The sequence below is a fragment of the Capsella rubella genome, unplaced genomic scaffold (assembly GCF_000375325.1).
Source record: "Capsella rubella cultivar Monte Gargano unplaced genomic scaffold, Caprub1_0 scaffold_8, whole genome shotgun sequence".
Lineage (NCBI taxonomy): Eukaryota > Viridiplantae > Streptophyta > Magnoliopsida > Brassicales > Brassicaceae > Capsella > Capsella rubella.
Genome location: NW_006238916.1, coordinates 8,104,448 through 8,118,866, shown reverse-complemented (window position 1 = coordinate 8,118,866; position 14,419 = coordinate 8,104,448). Strand labels below are relative to the sequence as shown.

At 34.9% G+C, this 14,419-nt stretch overlaps 2 protein-coding genes across 3 annotated transcripts; one reads left to right on the top strand and one right to left on the bottom strand.

The window, feature by feature from the left end:
* Nucleotides 1-6,271: 6,271 nt before the first annotated feature.
* LOC17876667 (myosin-2) lies at nucleotides 6,272-13,233 on the top strand. Of its 2 annotated transcripts, XM_023777225.1 has the most exons (23): nucleotides 6,272-6,547; nucleotides 6,821-7,513; nucleotides 7,879-7,980; nucleotides 8,075-8,218; nucleotides 8,320-8,470; nucleotides 8,570-8,597; nucleotides 8,715-8,883; nucleotides 9,036-9,099; nucleotides 9,218-9,231; nucleotides 9,318-9,402; nucleotides 9,523-9,626; nucleotides 9,710-9,848; nucleotides 9,960-10,078; nucleotides 10,165-10,317; nucleotides 10,397-10,486; nucleotides 10,570-10,647; nucleotides 10,733-10,891; nucleotides 11,017-11,202; nucleotides 11,291-11,632; nucleotides 11,716-11,959; nucleotides 12,053-12,168; nucleotides 12,260-12,472; nucleotides 12,562-13,233. In XM_023777225.1, the coding sequence occupies exons 2-23, from the start codon at nucleotides 7,049-7,051 to the stop codon at nucleotides 13,042-13,044; spliced, it is 3,648 nt and encodes a 1,215-aa protein (XP_023632993.1). In that variant the 5' UTR covers nucleotides 6,272-6,547; nucleotides 6,821-7,048; the 3' UTR covers nucleotides 13,045-13,233. The 2 variants fall into 2 exon arrangements, with proteins under 2 accessions (XP_023632993.1, XP_023632991.1); XM_023777223.1 differs by having other exon boundaries at nucleotides 6,273-6,547; nucleotides 9,710-10,078.
* LOC17875272 (chlorophyll a-b binding protein 3, chloroplastic) lies at nucleotides 13,168-14,308 on the bottom strand. Its single transcript, XM_006280900.2, has 3 exons — nucleotides 14,095-14,308; nucleotides 13,833-13,994; nucleotides 13,168-13,759 (listed from the first exon to the last, which is right to left on the bottom strand). Exons 1-3 carry the CDS (start codon nucleotides 14,218-14,220, stop codon nucleotides 13,250-13,252), a joined length of 798 nt encoding a protein of 265 aa, XP_006280962.1. The 5' UTR covers nucleotides 14,221-14,308; the 3' UTR covers nucleotides 13,168-13,249.
* Between the last annotated feature and the right edge of the window lie 111 nt (nucleotides 14,309-14,419).

Below are 14,419 nucleotides of genomic sequence, written 5' to 3'. Positions count from 1 at the left end.
TAATTATCCCTCCACCCTCTCTCTTTTTTTTTTTTTTTTTTTTAGTTTTTTTGTATACAACAAGGTCACTAGTGAATAGTGATCCAAAACAACCAAAAATATATTTGGACCAAATCATCACATACGAACTCAAACTCTGCTAAAAAGTCGTATAAAAAGCCTTTTTCTTATCACATACGCACCAAACAAATCACGTGTTATGCCATGGCCATCAGTACTCGAGAAAGCTCATGCATCATAAATTCATAATTACTATGAAATAATCACACCCTTGACCCTTCTCAAGATACCAATTTGAACACTAATGCGTACGTACGTGTTTTGGACCATCCAAATATTTTCACGGGGTTAAAGCTTAATTATGTTTTTACAACCTCATTATATTACCAAACATACACAAAACGCGTAGACAGAGTATTAAACTTTACTATATGTAATGAATAATCACCACATCGTCGCGCAATGAGTGTGTGCTAGTGCCTAGTGTGAGTAGTGTGACATTTTCTTAAAAGCATAAACTCATGAATTATCATCTTACATTTTAGCAGAGTTTAGCAAATTAACTTTTCAACAAAACCAAATTTTATAAATTAAAAGACACTTTTGGCCCACTTTTAGGTTTTATACTTTTTTGTAGCCAACATCACTCGATCATACTACGTATTAAAAACCAAAAGTTGTGGTCGACACCGTTTCGTGGGGACAAAATTTATTTTTAAGATATGCCTGGATTCTGGGGAAAGACTTATCCAATCTTTTAGTTTTTATATAAATGGAGCGTTACACATTACAATTACATGTTTGTTTCTTATTCAAACGTCGTTTCGATTCATAAAGTTTTCAATAATTGTGATTCTTTCATTTGATCTCTAACGAGTATTTATTTTATTTATCAAGCTAGCTACTAGCTATAATTAGTAAACAACGTTATAATCTTGAACTCACATGTAGCATGTGATCGTAATTATAGATACACCAAATTTTTAATGAGCATATATAGATGATCATGATGCGTATACCTTAATCCAGAGTTTTCTATTTTTAGAATATGATTTTTTATATTGGAATAGTTTCATTCTTTGAAATAATTGATCCTGCTTGATTAGAAATGTTACTGTTTAGTGTTTTAGCATAGTAGATCAAATTTTTAAGACCTTAATTCATATTTATCATACATACTTATATGGTGTAAAATCCTACATCGGTAGTTGGAGAATATATTAAGTAATATAAAAATGGTTATGGTTAATTTACTCATTGCCAATTGGTTTTGAGTTGGAATCTCATAACAAACCCTAATTTAACATGGTATAAAAGCCCGAACACAAGCTAGTCCGTTAATTAATCCGGCCCAAATAAAGGTCCGATCACTCCATTAACTGATGACCCAAAAGAAGGCCCAATTCCATCAGTTATGTTTTTCTTACTTATTTGACGATTTTCAACGGATTTATGTATTTTTTAAGTTTTCTCTTTCTAAACTTTCATGCTCTCATAATTTGAATACGGATTGTTTAGCGCGCTATTCCAGAGTACCAAAGCATTATCTCGAGAAGGCGTAATGGATGCTGTCGAGGTTAACGGCTAAAAGAACTATTATCTCGAGAGGACGTGTGGAGAAAGACCACACATTGAAAGATGTGATAAAACTTAAGTAATATACAAAAAGTTAGAGTCAATCCACTCATTATCAACTGGTTTTAAATTAGAAGTCCACAATCTAATATCATGTTAAATTATGATACCATGTTATGGGCTTCTTATCCAAAATCAGTTGACAATGAATAAATTGAATATAACCCTTTATATATTATTTAATATATTTTCCGACTACCGATGTGAGTTTGCTCCATATCTATATTTCAAACTAGTGTGACCTAACCTAATACTATTTAGCTACATGCACTAATGCAGGCAATTATTCAATTATCATGTAAATTTTGTATTGTGAAATATGCATGGGAGCGGTAAGGTGAACAATAGCAAGGAAACATAAAAATAGTGAGCAATTTGGGGTTTTGCGTTTGGCTAACTTTAATAAGGCAGTTAAAAAAAGTGATGTTATAACAAATAGAATATATATCATTCGATACTAAACACGATTCAGATAAATTTTTATATAATCTATATTTGCGATAATTAATTTATTCGTATATACACTCTCTCGACAAATACGTTGAAATATGCTTTTTGTTTTGTTTTTGTCATTTCCTCATACGCCAATTCACAATTCCTTTAATTTTACGCTAATAAAGGTTCCTTAAACTCTAATCACAATAAAGAATGCAATCGATCAGTCTATATATAGTACGTATAGTTGAATTGTTTTTTAAATTCACTCTCTAATATGATCTCATAGGATTGAAATTATTGATTTGAACAAACCATGTTTCTCAATGGACGTAATTAGAAAATTACAAATACAAACAAACAATCAAGACTTTGTTTAAGATCAGAAAAGTGCTTAATAATAAGAGCTGGAGTTATGTCTCCCTCATACTTCGAACACAAAGCACGACGACAAGAAGAAAGAATCAGGTTTCTAAATAGAGAGAAATGAAAAAAAAAAAGAAGAAGAATGTCAGAAACTTTATGACAAAAAGATTGGGATAGACATGAAGAGACATGAGTGTAAATGAGGACATTCCCTTGTGGACATGTCAGAAGAAGAATTAATAAATTAAGGTATTGCTCTCACACCTTCTCTCCATCATGCTCAATGATGCTATGCATTTAACTCATCGCATCGCATGTCTACATGTTTAAGGAAAAATGAGCAAAAAGGTATAATATTGTCTATAGTTTTAGAAGTTAACAAATCTTACAATGTTACAAGATAAAACAGTTTTTATTTTTCGCTAATCTTTTTGTATTATTGGCTTATTATCTATGTCCCTTAACTCTAACTAATCCCTAAATTAATTAGGATTATATAGATTTAGTTAAAGGTTTTAAAGTTTGACTTTTCTTCATATCGCAATGCAATTATAAAAAGATGCGTATCGACTTGTTGCCATCGCGAGAGTTGGTAAGAAAAAATGTTGTGGTTTAGAAATGTTTGGAGTAAATTGTTTTTGAATAAATCGATAGCTATAAAATGCATACACCAGATCGACTGAGGATTTAATGTGTTTTCGACTACGAAATATATTTACAAGTAGCACATGCCACATTGAAAATCACGAGTATTATGTAAATTATTAATCACGTACCGTAAGAGAACACATCTCATCATTGTCTCTTTTATATTTTGGACCGCAAACATCTAAAGTAATCTACTTTTACTCAGAACCATAAAAAAAAACAAAAAAAAGACCATCCAAGTAGTCTAGTATTTTCAATAATTTCACTTTTTAAACACGTCTATATACATTTGATCTCTTAAATAAATATGACATAGTAATGTCAAAAAAATGACATAGTAAATAAAAATAATTATTTTCAACAGGTTCATCATATTATATCAGTATTGTAAAACACAAGAGTAGTGTGTGTGTGTGTGTAGCATTGGGTTTTATAAGAGATAAGTTGATCTTATTGCAATACTTACGGGTGTGTGTATATATATATTTATTACACGCACCGAGATAATTTTATAGTATTAATTAAGCTATTGTTTGTACACTACTGGCGTGAACTAATCATTGTTAGTTTTCACTTGGATGGTGTATTAACACTCAACTCATGTAGTCCACACATAACAATGTGTTTGATTAGAGTGATAAGATCATAAAGACTTAAACCAAGTGGGGAAAAAAGTTTATGATACATTAAAAGTTAAACGTTTTGGCTAACCAATCATTTACAAGCAAACTTTAAAAACCAAATAATCTTAGTGGTAGGTAAAGCTATACAAATTTTAAGATTCTATCGTCACAAAAATTAATTAGACTCTACTTTGGTTTTAAATGTGAAGCACATTGATTAACAAACAATTCGTGGCATGATCAAATTTCAAAGGGTGACCAGTTTAATGAAAACAATAATTGTCTGAAAACATTAAATAATGGAGTAGTAGTATGTTATTTAATGTTTAATTAAGTAATGGTTAATTAAGCTCCAAAGCGGAAAAGACTGCGACACCATATTTGTTCAGCCGGATTGTATTAATTGTTGTTGACTCGCTCTTAAGCTTTTTTGGCTAATTAAGTGCTCTTTTATTTGCTAGATTAGCGGAAACCACGTTTACTTTATTCATTTTATATCCACATTACTTATCAATAATAAAACACAATGTTAAAAATTCATGTTAAGCCGTCTTATGGTTGATATAATTGTATTACATTCGTACAATCGAAATTAAGATTTTGACGGATTTATTAGGTCGTTAGTAAAATATTTTGACGCAAGATTAGTATAGTGATATTTAACTAATGAATTAGAAAGATGATAGACTAATTAACAATAAATTATGAAGGTTTTGGCATTCAATGTATTAGATTTATCATAAAAAAATTTGAGTTGTCTACCATAGTCAATAACTCATTATATATGTCTACCATAGTTATTATAAATGTGTAGATAGCTAGACCAGCCACTAGTATATGATTTATTGTCATTAAAAGTTATATAGCATGATATTTGCAAGAAAAAGACCAGCCACTAACAATTTATGTTAACAAGTAAGGTAAGCCATGAGGTAGGTAGGTACCATTGGATTTTATCTATTTATCCGACTTGATCTTTTACGGATAATAAGTTTTAATATCTATATTTGATTCGGAAAAATGAGATCGAAATAAATGATATTCGTTTATTCGATTCCTACTGATTGATAGTAAAACTACGATGATTTTAGTCCAATGTAAAAGTTATAAGAACTCTTTTTTGAGACAATGGATTGCTAATCGAAAAGACGGATAACGAATATCATAGTCCAAAGCCTAGGACCAAGAAAGGGGTCAGTATGTGGAGAGGTATCGACGAAAGGGTGTAGAGACTTCAACATTGATCACTCGAGAAGAGTTTGCTTAACGTGAGTGCCTTGAATTGAGGTGTTTATTGTCGTTTCGTTCGTTATCTTTGATCAACCAAACAACTCCTTAACGACCATTCTTCCCTCCTCCAACGTGTCACGTTCTACACAAATACTCTTGACTTTTGTCCATTTGCTTGCTGACCCATCTATTAAAAAGAAAAAAAAATATTAAGCCAACAACGTCTATTCATGTTCACTAAATTAAGTAGTACATTTGTTTTCTAACTTTTCTTCCAATTTTTAAATAACCTTGGAGCTAGTTTGTTTGAGTTTTGTTGACAAAAATAAAATTAAAAAAGATATAATGAATTTTTTAGATTTGTAAAACAAAGTAAGTGGAGACACATATGAACATAAAGCTCATGATTATTTTGAGCAAAATCAGGAGATAATTGTTTACGAGATAAATTAGATTAAACAGACACAAGAAGAACCACGATAAACTTTGATTTAGGGTTTTAAAATAAGTTAATCGTTTTCTTAACAACTCACCTTTAGTTCATTATTAGGAATTTAGGTAGATGGTTTGTCAATAATGATTATACTATCAACCTATAGATGACAATGAAATAAATAGAGTTATAAAATTGATTTCACTATTAGTTTAGTTTTTTTATCAAATTTTTTTTTTTGTTTTTCGATGACATAGATAGAGATTAGTAAATACTAGATGATATGATAAGATTTCTACAATTTTTTTTTTGTCATCTTTTTTTTTTTTTTTTTGTCATCTAGGTATCAACAATTTTATTATTGAATTTCTACCTAAATTTTACCTCATATAAAATGTATCAACTTTTTTTTTTTTAATGTGTATGTATTTTGATTGAGCTAAACTAAACAAAAAAAAATGAAAAAAATGATACTACTATGAAGCAATCAATTGAATAAATCACTTAAAAGTGAGTTAATAGTACTTAGTTCAATTACCTATGGCTATAATAGTACTTAGTTTAATTACCGGATGTCATAAATACTCCATATCCATATTGTAAAAAGATGCAGTACCTTAATTGTAATTATCTCAAAAACACAGGGGTACATCCAAATAAACGTCAATGATGCAAATGATAGCAACATTATTTTCACAAGTATTTTATTTTGAATTTTTTTAGACATTAATATAACTAAATTTTGAGACCAAAAAATACAAGTATAAATTAAGAATCATTTTTTTTGAAATTTTGAGACATTAATATAATTCAGATTCGGACCCATTTTTTGTCTGAACAAAGAGAAAAAAAAAAAAAAAAGACAAAAAATTTGAATTTGTTGTTGTTGGTCGAAGAGAAAGGAGGAGAAGAAGAAACAGAGGATTTTTATTCATTACTCTTTTATCTTCTTCTTTCTTTTCCAAAAAGTTGCATCCTTTCGAGAAAACAAATCCTCATTTTTCTCAGAAACAAATTTAGAAGAAAATCTTAGGGTTTTAAAATTTGTTTCTCAGGACACAAATCTGTTTTTGTTGTTGTTGTTGTTGTTCTTTCTCTCCCTGTATTTCCTCTAACAAAAACTAACCTGAGAGAGAGAGACTCTCTCTTCTCTGTCTTTGTCTCTTCCATTGACCTCGTAAGTTTCGCTCTCTCTCTTTGTTTTTTTTTTGTCTTTTCAATTTCTTTTCTCGTCTTCGTTTCTGGGTTTGTGTAAAGATCAGGTTTTGTTGATTTCCCTAAAAGTCAGAGTTTTCTTTATTCTAAATTTTCAATTTTTTTTTTGTTTGTTTTCCAAATCCATACATACATGAGAAATGAAGAGGGAGCCTCGAGATTTTAAATTTGTTGTGTTTACAAAAATGTTGAGAGATTCTTCGCTGAATTTCTGGTTTTTGTTATATTTTTCTAGGTTTTTGGTCCCAAGAAGCTCTGCTCTGGTTTCGAGGAAGTTATGCATGGTTAACGAGGCTGTGTGATTTGAGAAATTAGGGTTTATGGAAGCTTGGATTGCGTGAAATGCTTGTCAATTAAGACTCAGCACAAGAGATTTTTGGTTTTCTCGTGTTGGGTTTTTGGAAAGTTTTCAACTTTGATTCAATTTTTTTTTGTGGTCTGTGATTGAAATAAGAAGAAAGGAATGATGTTGTCGGCATCGCCGAACACACTAGCGAAAAGCTCGTTAGAGGAGATGCTTGAGTCTCTTCGTCAGAAAGATGAGTGTGATCGGCCTAAAGATATGCCACCAGCGCTTCCTTCTCGGCCTAATTCAAGAGCTCGTCTTCCCTCTGCTCGCCGTTCACTTCCGGCCAAGTTTAATGTTTCTAGTGTGATGGAAGATCAGAACGGGAGTGTTGCTTCTGCGACGCCTGCGGTGGAAACTGAACCGGAAAGGAAAGAGGAAGTGGGGAAGAGGAAAGAGAAGGATTTGGGGGTTAAGAGGAATAGTTTTGGAAGCAAGAAAATGAGGACTGGTCTTAAGTCAGAGTCTCCTTATGCAGAAGAGAAGGAAGAGGAAGGTGTGAAGATTAGTACTGCTCCGGTGGAGAATACGGAGGAGCATAAACCTGAGTGGAACAATAACATTGAGTATTTCATTAAGAAGGTAACTGTTTGTTTCCTTTTTGTTTTCTGGTGAAATTGAATTTTCTTCGAGAGTGATCATCTCAGAGGTTGAGATCAGGAATGATTCTTTAGTGGTGACTGAGCAGTGAGAGTTTGAATTTTGTGAAAATTATATATGTTTAAGGAATATGGAGATGATGAGGCTCAATAGATTAATTAGAACATGGGAAATGGAATATATACGTTTGTACTTGGTAGATAACATGATCGGAGGTGTTACAGTTGTGTTTAGGTTTCTACTTATGAAGAGTTGAATTCTAGAGCTCGGGTTTTAATTTTCTTTGATTACACAAAGGGTGTATAATTGGGGGAACTTTTGGTTACTGTGTTTGTACTGTTTTGCAGAAACTTCGAGTTTGGTGTCGGGTTGCTAATGGGCAGTGGCAACTGGGGAAGATACAGTCTACTTCTGCTGATTCGTCACTTGTTATGTTGTCCACTGCAAATGTAAGTTTTCTTAAGAACGTTACACTCTCCATCTGTGACATTGAAGAGTTTCTGCGGTTTGACTGTCAGGTTATTTGAATTTGTGTTATTAAAGGTTGTGAAAGTGTCTACTGAAGAGCTTTTTCCTGCAAACCCAGATATTTTGGAAAGTGTTGAAGACCTAATACAGCTTAGTTATTTAAATGAACCATCAGTTCTTTATAACCTTCGTGTGAGATATTCGCAAGATGTGATCTATGTGAGTTTACTGAAACTTGTGTTGGCTCTTCTGATTAGTTTCTCACCTTTCTTTTGCCTAGGTCTTAACTACCTTTCATTCTTCTTCATTTTTGTATATAGAGTAAAGCAGGGCCAGTACTGATTGCAGTCAACCCGTTCAAGAATGTCGAGATTTATGGAAATGATTTTATCTCAGCTTATCAGAAGAAGGCTGTGGATGCTCCTCATGTATATGCTGTGGCCGATGCAGCTTATGATGAAATGATGAGAGGTGAGGGGACAAATTTGTATTAACGCTTTTTTCGTATTTCCATGATTCGGTCTTCAAATGAGTATCTGGTACTTACATTTTGAAATTTTCTACATGCAGAAGAGAAGAATCAGTCTATTATTATAAGGTAAAATTCTTTGCATTCTTAATTTGGTAGATTTCTGAATGCTTTTCTACAGATTGATCATTGCTGTGATCACTGGTATTAACATCACCTACAAATTTGATTATTATCGTTCTGTAGTGGAGAAAGTGGAGCTGGGAAAACTGAGACTGCAAAATTTGCAATGCAGTACTTGGCAGCACTTGGTGGAGGTAGCTGTGGAGTAGAGTATGAAATCATAAAGACAACCTGCATACTCGAAGCTTTTGGGAATGCCAAAACATCAAGAAATGCTAACTCTAGCCGATTTGTAAGTTGTTTGTACAAGTTTTTTTTACCTGACTTATTCCCTTCCCTGTTTTGTTAAGTTATTATAATTGTGGTAATTGATTGGCTTGACCACCATTTTTGTAGATTTAGAAGTTATTCCATTTTCATTTAACACTGTATTAACTGGCGCAGGGTAAACTCACAGAAATTCATTTTAGTGCAATGGGAAAGATATGTGGAGCCAAACTTGAAACTTGTGAGTATGATCTGAGCATTTGTGTGATTGTTTGTCATATTTTTTAGATTTGGAGCTTACTCGTTTCTATTGTCTTCTTCCCATGTTTTGCAAAACTACTCTTGCTGAATGTCCATAGTTCTGCTAGAGAAGGTAATTTTGTTTCCACTGAGAAGTTTTTGCATCAGACTTTCACTACTTAGCCATTTGGTAACTAATTGGTAGTCTCCTTTGACCAGTCAAGAGTGGTTCAGCTGTTCAATGGTGAAAGATCCTACCATATATTTTATGAGTTGTGTGCAGGTGCTTCGCCGATTCTAAAAGGTAACATTTCTTACTGAAGTTTCCAAGATTCAATACCGCCATCTTAATTATTTGACAGATGTAAACTACTGAGTAGTATCTATTTTGGCTAAACTACTATTTCTATGGTTTTATGTGTAGAGAGACTGAAGCTTAAAACCGCAAGTGAGTATACCTACCTGAGCCAGAGTGATTGCTTAACCATTGACGGTGTTGATGATGCTCAGAAATTTCACAAACTACTGGTAATTTATTTTTTAATCTACAGTGCTTGCCGTCCCCATTGTCAGTTTTTTTTTTCCTCACAATCGTTTCTGTATTTCTGCAGGAAGCATTTGACATTGTTCAAATCCCTAAAGATCACCAAGAGCGTGCATTTGCATTGCTTGCAGCAGTGTTGTGGCTAGGGAATGTATCGTTCAGAGTTACTGACAATGAAAACCATGTGGAGGTGGTAGCGGATGAAGGTACAATCTACTGTCTTAATTCATTAAAAATGTTACTAAGTGATAACATTGCTGCTATGTTAATGAGCTGCAAGTCAGAAGAGCTTATCATTGGGCTGTTATTTCTTACAGCTGTTACCAATGCTGCTATGTTAATCGGCTGCAAGTCAGAAGATCTGATGGTGGTTTTGTCTACTCGTAAGCTTCAAGCTGGTACGGATTGCATTGCCAAAAAACTGACCTTGCGGCAGGTAATGTTTCATCATTCTTGCTACTTGTCTTCATACACATCGCTCATTAGGTGATGTTTGAGTTGCTGTACCGTTTTGACCTTCAGGCAACTGACATGAGGGATGCAATAGCAAAATTTATCTATGCGAACCTTTTCGACTGGCTTGTTGAGCAAATAAACATTGCACTAGAAGTCGGTAAATCACGTACGGGAAGATCTATAAGCATCCTGGATATATATGGGTTTGAATCATTTAAGGTTAGTAGTACCCATAGATTTTGTTAATCTGTATTCTTTTTGAATCTTGTAATGATGATCTGTTTCTCTTTTGTTTCAGAATAATAGCTTCGAACAATTCTGTATAAACTATGCAAATGAGAGATTGCAACAACACTTTAACCGGCATCTATTTAAACTGGAACAAGAGGTGAATTTTCTTTTCGTCTAAATAGTATAAGAATGCGTTACTTTCTCCATTACTGCTCCATAAGTAGTATTTTCTTTTTTCAGGAATATGAAGAAGATGGAATTGACTGGACTAAGGTTGAATTTGTTGACAATCAAGAGTGCTTAGATCTAATTGAGAAGGTAATTAATGTGCTTATATCTAATTTAAAAGATTACTTTTGTCATGTTCTTATAAGTAATCTCTTGAATATGTTTGCTTCTGCAGAAACCCATTGGTTTGTTGTCTCTACTAGACGAAGAATCAAATTTTCCAAAAGCAACTGATTTGACCTTTGCCAACAAGCTCAAGCAACACTTGAAGACTAACTCTTGCTTCAAAGGAGAGAGAGGTCGAGCCTTCAGAGTTAATCATTATGCCGGAGAGGTCAGTTGTTGCCCTTAATCCAAAAACCAGACTTTGTGTGCTGAATAGGTTTATATGGATCTCTGTGTGTGTGTAGCTTTTCTTGTATTTATGGTTTTTTTTTTGAATGATGATTTTGTTTACAGGTTCTCTATGATACAAATGGGTTTTTGGAGAAGAACAGGGATCCTTTGCCTGCTGATCTTATCAATCTTCTATCATCATGCGACTGCCAGTTGCTGAAACTGTTTTCTACCAAAATGCGTGGCAAATCTCAGAAGCCACTCATGTTATCAGAATCCACGAACCAAACTGTTGGAACAAAGTTCAAGGTAAAGAAGCATAAATCCTGCAGATTTGTTTCAATTGTGATCTTCCTCGACGCACTGTCCATATCTCATGTTTAAATATCTCGTACAGTGTCAACTTTTCAAGTTGATGAACAAGTTAGAGAACACAAGTCCACACTTCATTCGATGCATAAAGCCGAATTCGAAGCAGCTTCCCAGAGTTTATGAAGAGGATCTTGTCTTACAACAGCTTAGATGTTGTGGCGTGTTGGAAGTTGTTAGAATATCAAGATCTGGATATCCTACTCGTTTGACACATCAAGAGTTTGCAGGAAGATATGGATTCTTATTGTCAGACAAAAATGTCTCTGAGGATCCTCTGAGCGTATCAATCGCTGTTCTTAAACAATATGACGTTCATCCTGAAATGTATCAAGTGGGTTATACAAAACTGTACCTCCGAACTGGGCAAGTAAGTGACTCTTCACACAGATTAAAGAGGCTATTTACTGATCTTGTCAACACAATTCTTATGTCATCTTCAAATGTTTTTAGATTGGTATCTTTGAAGATAGGAGAAAAAAAGTTCTTCAAGGCATAGTAGGCTTACAAAAGCATTTTCGTTGTCACTTGTCTCGTAAATACTTCCAAAATATGAGGGCTGTAGCATTGGTACTTCAGTCATATGTACGAGGTGAAATTTCCCGAAGAGTGTTTGACACTGAAGCAAAAATCCATGCGGATACTGTTTCTGAAGCAAGCACAGATGAGGTGACTGCAGTCATACACTTGCAATCTGGTAAGCCGCACTATCTTCTTTGGTAAACTAAAGAATTGGTTTTCAGATTTGGATTGTGTTTTTAAGGCTCATCCTCATTTTTCTCTGTTGCAGCGGTTCGTGGATGGTTGGCTCGCAACCGTTTCAATAGTATGCAAAGACAGAAAGAATTACTCAACGTGACGACAAAATCAAAGAAGAAAGCGGGCAGGAGGATTTCAGAAGACAAGGTACTTGCTATCAACATTCAACAGGAAGATTGTCCATTTCTGAATTATTTATATATTGCTACGCTATAACTTTTTCTCGTTTGCTGTTTAGGATATTCCTCTGGAACAGTTCCAAGTCCAACCAACAACTGTGTCTGATCTCCAAAAGCGAGTATTGAAATCTGAAGCAGCTTTAGCGCAGAAGGAAGAAGAAAACACAGCATTGAGAGACCAGTTGAGGCAATTTGAGGAGAGATGGTCAGAGTATGAAGTAAAGATGAAGTCAATGGAAGACACATGGCAAAAGCAAATGTCGTCATTGCAGGTCTAATATTTAACTGGTTATGAAATTCCATTCACACTCACACTCCGAATCTTTCTGAATGTTCTAGTTTTGCATCATGCCTTTTGTAGATGAGTCTTGCCGCAGCTAGAAAGAGTCTAGCTACAGAGAGCATCACGGGACAAGCAGGAGGACGACAAGACACATCAATATCTCCTTTCGGTTATGACTCAGAGGACACAATGTCTACTGGAACTCCGGGAGTAAGAACTCCCACTACTAAGTTCACTAACGGAAACACTCCTGAGCTCAGAATCAGAGAACTTAACGGAAGTTTGAACGCTGTTAATCATCTCGCAAGAGAGTTTGATCAAAGGAGACTCAATTTCGATGAAGATGCAAGGGCTATTGTGGAGGTGAAGCTTGGAGGACCGCAGGCAACTCCAAACGGGCAGCAACAGCAACATCCAGAAGATGAATTCAGGAGACTGAAGCAAAGATTTGAGACATGGAAGAAAGATTACAAAGCTAGATTAAGAGATACCAAAGCAAGACTCCATAGAGTAGACGGTGATAAAGGTCGTCACCGGAAATGGTGGGGAAAAAGAGGCTAGGTGGTTTATTAGTGTGTGGATTCTTCCACTTAGCTTTGTATTAGTATCACGATCCCAAAATGTTAGATTGAGAGCAATGTAGATTTAGCTGAGTGACATGTATTTTTCGACTACTATTGTGCATAGCAGATAGAGATTTGTAATTTGAGAGGAACAAGAAAGGTTATGTTCATATCATTACAAGCATCACATTAAGACTTGAAATTTAAGCTCCAGGTGCAAACTTAGTAGCGAAAGCCCAAGCATTGTTAGCGACAGGGTTGTCAAGATGGTCAAGGAGATTCTCCAAAGGACCTTTTCCTGTAACAATGGCTTGAACAAAGAAGCCAAACATTGAGAACATAGCTAATCTTCCATTCTTGATCTCTTTGACCTTGAGCTCAGCAAAAGTAACTGGATCATCAGCAAGACCCAACGGGTCAAAGTATTGGCCACCTGGGTACAAGTCGTTGCCTTCACCAACACCATCAAGACCGTTGATGCGGAAACCTTCAACCAAACCCATAAGGAGGACTTGGAAGCCGAGGACGGCTAAGATGCTCTGAGCATGGACTAGGTTTGGGTTGCCCAAGTAGTCCAAACCGCCTTCTGAGAAGATTTGTGAACCGGCCTTGAACCAGACTGGTTCTTTGAACTCCACACGGACCCATTTCTGAAGAACTTCAGGGGTTATGCAACCAAAAGCTCCCAACATTGCCCATCTTCCATGAATCACCTGCAAAATGATGATTAGTGATTTAACTCTTTCATCAATGTGTCTTTGTGTTGAGTGAGACTTAGAGACTAACCTCAAGAGCTCTGTTTTTGGCAAAGGCCTCAGGGTCTGCAGATAAACCAGCAGTGTCCCAACCATAATCGCCGGGGAATTCTCCGGTGAGGTAAGACGGAGTTTGGACGGAAAAGGGGCCTAAGTACTTAACTCTGTCTGGTCCGTACCAAAGATCATTTCCCTTCACATAAACATGTACACACGAAAGTCAGACACAAACCCAAGAAGAAAGATGAAACCTTTTAATATGATAAGAAGACTAAGATCAAAAGATAACATACCATAGTGTACTTGGGAGATCCGAGAGAGACAACATCACGAAGAGGGTTAAAGCTTGAGCCTTTAGTCTGGCCAAGGAAGGTTGTTGGGGACAGAACACTGCTTGAGCTCGTGAATGTTGATGCCATTGTCTCTCTCGGCTTGAGCTTTTCTGTTTTGGTTAGTGTTGTAGTTCTTCTTCTTCTTTTGCTGTTTGGTGAAAGTATTGGTCTCAAGGACTTTGACTTTTATGTTAGTGTTTTGTGGATGAGAATAGAGGTGGGAGAATCAGAAATTGGATATAGATAGAGAGTGAGATGTTGGGATTAGCCAATCAGGGAACAGCTT